We start from the raw sequence: 7,297 nt of genomic DNA, 5'->3' as shown, positions 1-7,297 counted from the left end.
ACAGGTATTTACCCAGCACAGCATCTTTTGCCTGGTCCTGTTCTGGGCACTGGAGACTCATCTGTGACCGGCTGCCCTTGGAGTCGACACCCAAATGGAGACACATTCAGTCGACGAGCATTTATGAGAACTGCTTGGGATGCTGGGAACATCAGCCCAGGAGGTGGCTCTGCCACTAGGAGCTCTTGGCCCTGGTGGGGGCAGGCGGGGTGGAGAATGCTGCTTGGAGAGGAGGCTTGACTGAGCTCCACGCCTGCCGGGAAGGTGATAAGTTCTGAGGGAGGCAGCCCCCCAGAGGCTTGAAGCCTTCCATCCTTCAAATCCAATGGAAGGAGCTGCCAGGTGGCAGGCGGCAGGGAGGACATTCCAGAGGGAAGATATGGCACATGCACAAAATTGAGTGTGCCCAGGTGGTGACTGGGGGCGTGTCCATCCAAGTGAAACAGTGTGCCCCTCAGCTGGATGGCCCCAGTGCCAGGCGGACACTCAGTAAGTACAGCAGGTTCAGGATGTGCACATGATAGGTGCTGTGAGGATGGGTGCCGGATGGGCGCCTCCTGAACAGGGTGTGGAGCACCCCTCCTGCTCCAGCCTGGTTTGTTTGCAGCTCAGCGCTCATCACGTGACTCCAGGTGCTAACCATTGCTCTTAGATGAGTGTGGGTACAGCTGACTGTCTCTCCCACGGTGACCGGAGCCCTCGTCCACTGCTGTTCCTCCAGCACAGGGAAGGAACGGTGGTGCCTAGCACTTACTGGTGCCCCATAAATATGCATCAAACTGTGCCCAGATGTCTTAACCCCAGTACCTGTGAATGTCACCTGAGTTGGAAGTCAGGTCCCTGCAGATGACCAAGTAGAGGGTGAGTCCTAATCCAGTCTGACTGCCTTACAGCATCGTTCCCATTACCCGCCCACCACCCCCAGCTGAGAGTGGCCATTCACAGCCGGACAAGAGTAACTACTGCCCAGGCAGGGAGCAGGGCCCAGATGTGCACGCAGCCAGGCAGGGGCTAGTCAGAGCCTCGACGGAAGTGCTGCCAGGAGAAAAGCAGCACATCAGGGACTCTGTCAAATGCTCGTGGTGTTGCGCCTGCATTTCAGGGTGGGGACACTCTCTGTGAGGGCTCTGAAGAGCAGTCACTTCTCTAAAAAGGAGCCTTACTTCTAGAGCTCACGCCAAGCGCTAATAGCTGAAAACAGACTATTTCAAAGTCTGAATTAACAAGACCCACAAAAAAGTTATAAAAATATTTTATTTAAATGTCAAGGGAAAAGTTATAGTTTGAATGATTAGAAGTTCATATGTTATTCAAATGCTAAAAACCCAACACTTTAGACAAAATCTAAAGTGATGGGAAGACATACAATGCTTTCGCTTGGTCCTCGTACCTAAGGGGAAGACCGTAGCAATGAGGTGACAGTCGTTGCTAAGGTTGGCTGAAAGGCACAGGGCGCTCCCACTGCTCTGTACACACACCGAGTCATCTTATACAAGGGACTAGCACCCCTCAAATGCATCAATATAGCCCCGATATTTGGAGTATGTTAAACCTAGTAAGAATTTGTTTATATTTACATTTTTACACCGATACTTTCTCTAATGAGTCAAACACTAACAATGCAAATCAGTTACTTCAATTTTTAACAGAATTATTTCTACCTTGAATCTGAAAACTTCAATAATCATTTGCACTTAAGAAGATGCAAATTAATTTATTCTGATTTCAACCACAGATGTATAAAGTTACAATTTTTCCAAGGAACCACTCACAGATGCAAAAACACACTGTAGCTTTTTCCCTTCATATCATGTGTTCATGCTTCCGGCTGGCTGTCGCTTAATCACTCGCTTTAACCGATGGGCCTTAACCTGAAAGAAAACCAAGGAGGCATTTATATTCAGCCGCTGAATTCAGCACTAAGAAGCACAGTCCAGCCCACAGACCCTCACCTGTGGCTCTCCGTCAGCAACTGTAAATTCATGTCAGCAGTGAGTCACACGTCCTAAATGTGTCAAGATGCTAAACTCAACTGAACAGCCAAAGATTCGGAGCCATCAGGCAACATAGGAGGGAGGCCAGCGGGGGGACCCATCGTGGGGTGACACACATCAACGGGACAAAGGGCAAAGCCCAAAAGGCCCTTGACACAGCATGGGGAGCGACATTCCCCCAAGGCCACATGTGCTCACAGCCACTTCCTGACTGGCCCCAGGTGATTCCACCCACGTCCTCTTCACCTGGTTACTGACTGTCCCTGCAAAGTCCCCAGGGCCTGCGTGCCATCCGTGAGCCGGATGCCAGTTTTCTTGGCATTTCATTCACTTACTGTATGAACTTTTACTTCTCTGGGCCTCAGTTTACATCAACTGGCCTACAGGGTAGATGCAGGTGACATGAGGGACTAGCTCTGTCCTTTCACCAGGTCCCTGAGCATGGGAGTTAGAACTCTCGACACCCAGATAATGAATCAACTAACACTCAGCAAACGAGATGCCACACGCGGAGCAGCAGCCAGGGCCACAAAGATCCGGGAGGCAGAAATTCCAGACACAGCGCGCAAGATGAGGCGTCATCCACAGCATTTTAATGAGGCAACCAGGACAGTCAGAAAGTGGCAGACGTTCTCTGCTCAACTGGGTTAACACCACCCATTCCTCCCATGTTCCCCTTTCTGAAGAAAGATCTAGCTGGGGTTGTCTCTGTCGATGCTGACGGCAGCTAACTTCACCATGGAATGGCCTAATGTGTGAGCTTCTCCATGCTGGAGGCTGCCAGAGCCATTTTCCAGCTCTCTGAGGGCCAGCCCCCTCGCTGGACAAGTGTCACTTAGGACAAAAGGGAAGTCACACAAAAGGGAAGGGGACAGGCCCCTTTATGAGGGTGAGCGGCTCTGGTGTGACCCAAGCGACAAGGGGGTTATTGCTGCACCAGCTGAAACCTTCAAGTGAGTTCACTGAGAAATGCCATCCCGGAAACCTTACCTTCAGAAATCACCCAAGAAGTGAGATCAACATCACAACCCCCATGAACTGGGTGAACAGCAGCAGTGGAGTGAAAAACGACCACACGTGCCAGAGCGCCACGTTGAAGCTGGAAAGGAGACAGAAAATGCACAGACCATTGAGGCCGCTGCAGAGGCCGGACCTAAGGAGGCATTTTTTACTCAGCTAGAGGAAGGTCACTCGGCCAGCAATTGTATCCAGGTGCTCGCATGTCCACATCCGTCAGCATACTATATCTATAAAGGACACTCTTAGAGATACTTTTTAAGGATCAGTGTTTTTTCACTCTGCCTGCGAAGAAGGGCGTGGATCGTGGCCCCCACAGCCGCAGTGTGAGAGTGAACAGCTCCAAGTCCTTCAGCAGGGGCTGGCGGAGTAAGCACGAGTCCGCGCAGTGCTAGCCCTTTACGAAGCACGTCACACGCACAGCTATGGAAGGATGCCCCCACACAGGGCCCCGCCAGAAAGGAAGGAGCAAGCATTTCAGAAGACAGCTGGAGGCGCACACACCCGGAAGACAATCACTCCTCTTCCAGGCACACGTACGCGAGCACATAGACAGGACAACGGAAACGTACACAGGCACACAGAGGCATACAAAAGCGTGTCAAAGCATCGTTCATAATACTCCCCCCCGCAACACCCCAAACGCTATCAACAGAACACATAAACTGGGGTTCGGTCACAGGGTGGGAGGCCAAACAGCAAAGACAACGAACACTGTTGTGCACAATATGGACGACCCGCAGCGTCGCGTGTAAACAATCAAGCACACAGCAGACAAACCAGATGAAAACGTTTCTACAGAGTTCTGAGAAAACAGACCATACAAACAAGGCTACTTAAGAGATGGGAAAGAAAGCAACTACCCTGAGGGCTGGAGCTGGCTCCCGCAGGAAGGCCAGCAACGAGGCGGGGCAGGACAGGGACCGGGTGCTGGGTAGCCTCGTGGCCTGGGCGGGTTCACGCCAACGCTCATTTTATGAAAATTCTCTCAGCTGTGCCATTCGGTTCACTCTACCTTCGGGGTGCACTATATTTCACAATGAAAATGATGTAACATTTGTGTTTTAAGTAAGTAAATACCGAAACAGAGGACGGCACGACTGAAAGGGGAATCCGAGGCTAGCGATGGCAGGGACAGGATTTCCCACATTTCTTTCTTTCCTTTTGAAGTCTGGACCACACACATCATCAACTGATCGCAATTTTTTTTTATTCCTATATTCGCTTCAAAGTTAACTTACCAAATTCCTGCTACAATGAAAGTGGCAGTTGTGATGGGTATCAAGGTTGGATACTTGACGTCATAGTCTGCGACTCCGCGGTACCACTCCAGGTAGAGGATGCAGTAAAAGGCAATCGACACGCTGACCAGCAACAAGGCACCGCCAAAGAGAAACCAGCTGCAGAGACAAAATGGCAGCAGGTCAACAGCCCCCAGCCCATCGGCTGGCTTCAGGGACACCTTCATGGGCAAGTTTTCATGGACAGCTTCAGTAAGTTATTTCTAAGGAGAACAGCAACTTCGGAAAGTCTTCATCTAGTGGGAGATGGGGGAGCAAGGACGAGATTGACGCACGTAAAGGAGGGAAGTCAGACGGTGCGAGTGGGCCCTGCACGCACCCGGGAAACCAGCCCACAAGGCAGAACCCTGGTCACAGCCACATGATCCTTAAATGCACAGGAAGACAGCAACTTTTCGGTGGTTTTGGAAGTTTGAGTGTGAGACTAACAAAGGTTCTCAACGGGTACCATGAACAGCTCCAAGTTAAGCAGGTTGCTTGGAATACTGAAAAGCAATGTGGAGGGCGGATAATTCAAACTTGTCTCGTAAAAGATTTCTAAATGAAGCCCTCCCATTTTTAGAAGACATTCAATCCTCCTCCAAGAGACATAGCCTTTTCCTCCTTTCCAATTCAAAGACCTGACAGTGTGTGTGTGTGTGTGTGTACGCGCACACACACACACATGTGCACCCTTTCCTTCTAGCCCCTCCTGGTCACAGCAGCAGGCAGATCTAGGGAAAGAAGTTCCTAAGTCAACCCAATACCCAGTATCTTTTGCGTCTCCGTGGGGCTGGCATTCTATGTGGGAGAGGGGGCGTGGGGGTAGAACAGTCAAGTCACGGGCACAGTGTAGACTCTCTGAAAACAAACTCTTGAGCTCCGATTCTCAATCACCTCCTGGTCATTCCCTCCTCCCTGTACTTTATCTTCATAAAGACTGTCAGAACTCCCCCCCGCATGATTTATAAATGGATCCGGTCCTTCTTCAATCTGCCTTTCCTATCCTATTCACTTTTGTCTTGAGAAGGCTCCCTGAGACAATTTCAGGTCTCCTCACCCTGCTGTCCGCCTCCAGGGCGTGCACTCCCTTACTCATCTGTTCATAACCAGCACCTCCAACATGATGGTGGCAGAAAGCAGGTGCCAGTTAAGTGTTATAAGAATTCAACTAACACAAAACAACATGAAGAATAAGACAAGAGTGTTTAAATTTTGAATCAATAAAGTTTTCTTACCTACTGGTGTGAAAATTTTCCTTAATGGTCTTAAAGAAATCAACATAATAGGTCACAACAATGGATGCCAGAATCCAGAATCCAGAATGGATATTAAGTCTTGGAAGAGGCTTCTCCTTTTTCTCAGCAGCTGAAGAGATTTCTGCAAATAAGAGAAATCCAACTTATTGTTACCTTAATAAGACAATTTCCTTGAGTTCTTTGAGACCCAGCTTCTCTTTCATTATCGCTCCAATCTCTTCTATGAATCCATTAAAAGAGGTTTATACATGCAGAAATACTAGGCACATGCTGTATGGTCAACACAGTCAATTATTTTCCTTCTAAATGCATTTTGAAATTGAATTTACATATTCAGTCTTACAGAAAGAATGATACCACCTACTAGTATAAGAATTATGATATTGTTTTCATGTAGGAAAATGATTCAAGAAAATACAAGAGGCAAACAGCACAAATCAGACTTGTATTTTTCCAAAAGTACTACCTATAGCTGCATATTTTATTTGTTTAAAAGAAAAGTTTTGTAGAGCAACTTGACAGTAAAAAAGCACAGTGGGGCACTAGCTGGGCAAGGGAGGGCAAGTCAAACTTCTTCTATCTGGGACCCAATCTGAAAGAATAGGTACCTGGGTCAAATGAGTTATTTCTAATAAATTCCTCAGACAACTGACATGCCCTCTCTCCTTCACGTTGAGGACCAGGGGCAGACATCAAGGTTTGTCCATTAGCTGGCTACCCGAATCCATGGGAAACTGGTGCATAATACACATTCTGGGCTAGAGCCTCAAAATTCCTAAACTAGCAAGCCTGGACACGACGTTTTCTGTTTATTTTTAAAAGGTAATAAATGCACGTGGCTTACAAAGCACAAAAGATGGGGAAAGACATCAGTCTCTCTCCCAGCCTCCTGCCCAGAAGCAACCACCAAAACCAACGTCTACTGAATTCTTCTGAACTCCGCGCATCTCCAGGCGAACACACATGGCACGCTATGTTCTGCACCGTCGATGCACCCCGCACACTGCTCTGTACCTCCTTGTGCGAGCGGCCACACTGCACGTGAAGTCGGCGCGGCTGGCACGCGCGGACACATCCAGGCGCCCCGACCAGCTCCCTGCGGAGGGACCGAGCAGGCTCCGGCCCAGCCCCGCGGCCGGGCCCCCGGGCACCGGCGCCAACGACTTCCCCGGCGGATCTCGGGGCCGCAGGTACTTTAATGCCCACGAGCGGCTTTCACCCGCGCCCTGGGCGCCCCGCGCGCGGCCGCGAGACCCTCAGGGCCTTGGGGACCCCGCCGCGTAACCCCGCGACCCGGGGCGGAGGCGGCCCGGGGGATGGGGTGGGAGAGGAAGGCCCCGGTCGCCGACCCCGGGCGGCCGCCCTCGGGGCCCCTGGCTCGGCCCGGAGCGCGCCCGGGAGGCGCCTCACCCGGCCCGGCGTGGCCGTCGGCGCGCAGCGGGGCCTCGGCGTCGGGCGGGAGCTGGAGGCGCCGGCGGAGCAGCTCGCGGGCGCGCCCGGCGTCCATCTTGGCCCCGGAAGCGGGCGGCGCGACGCACCCGCACTTCCGGCGGGACTTCCGGCGGGGCGGCGGGCGCGGGGCCGCGACCCGACGTCGACGCCGTCGCCCCCGCGCCGAGGCCGCGGCTGAGGGGAGGGTCAAAGGCCGCGAGTGCCCCCCCCCCGAGCGGGCGCGCCCTCCGGCCCGCGGAGCCCAGGGGGGCCGTCCGGGCGCCCCCGCGGCGCGCCGCCCCCGTCGTCCCCCGTC

General features: G+C 52.0%; 1 protein-coding gene across 2 annotated transcripts; it reads right to left on the bottom strand.

The window, feature by feature from the left end:
- Positions 1 to 1,243: 1,243 nt before the first annotated feature.
- TMEM128 (transmembrane protein 128) lies at positions 1,244 to 7,057 on the bottom strand. Of its 2 annotated transcripts, none has more exons than XM_037530021.2 (5): positions 6,961 to 7,057; positions 5,530 to 5,671; positions 4,253 to 4,411; positions 2,985 to 3,093; positions 1,244 to 1,871 (listed from the first exon to the last, which is right to left on the bottom strand). In XM_037530021.2, exons 1-4 carry the CDS (start codon positions 7,055 to 7,057, stop codon positions 2,994 to 2,996), a joined length of 498 nt encoding a protein of 165 aa, XP_037385918.1. In that variant the 3' UTR covers positions 1,244 to 1,871; positions 2,985 to 2,993. The 2 variants fall into 2 exon arrangements, with proteins under 2 accessions (XP_037385918.1, XP_037385919.1); XM_037530022.2 differs by lacking the exon at positions 6,961 to 7,057 and adding an exon at positions 6,565 to 6,664.
- Positions 7,058 to 7,297: the final 240 nt, after the last annotated feature.

Source organism: Talpa occidentalis, unplaced genomic scaffold, assembly GCF_014898055.3.
Source record: "Talpa occidentalis isolate TD23 unplaced genomic scaffold, MPIMG_talOcc4v2.1 talOcc4.6, whole genome shotgun sequence".
Lineage (NCBI taxonomy): Eukaryota > Metazoa > Chordata > Mammalia > Eulipotyphla > Talpidae > Talpa > Talpa occidentalis.
This window is presented reverse-complemented; position numbering and strand designations above follow the sequence as displayed.

What these genes read in the sequence shown, in the direction of transcription:
- TMEM128 (XM_037530021.2), bottom strand. Translation starts at nt 7,057, where the DNA reads ATGGACGCCGGGCGCGCCCGCGAGCTGCTCCGCCGGCGCCTCCAGCTC. An exon ending in CGACGGCCACGCCGGGCCGG is followed by an intron (nt 5,672 to 6,960) that starts GTGAGGCGCCTC and finishes TCTTATTTGCAG; the next exon opens with AAATCTCTTCAGCTGCTGAG. An exon ending in GAAAATTTTCACACCAGTAG is followed by an intron (nt 4,412 to 5,529) that starts GTAAGAAAACTT and finishes TTGTCTCTGCAG; the next exon opens with CTGGTTTCTCTTTGGCGGTG.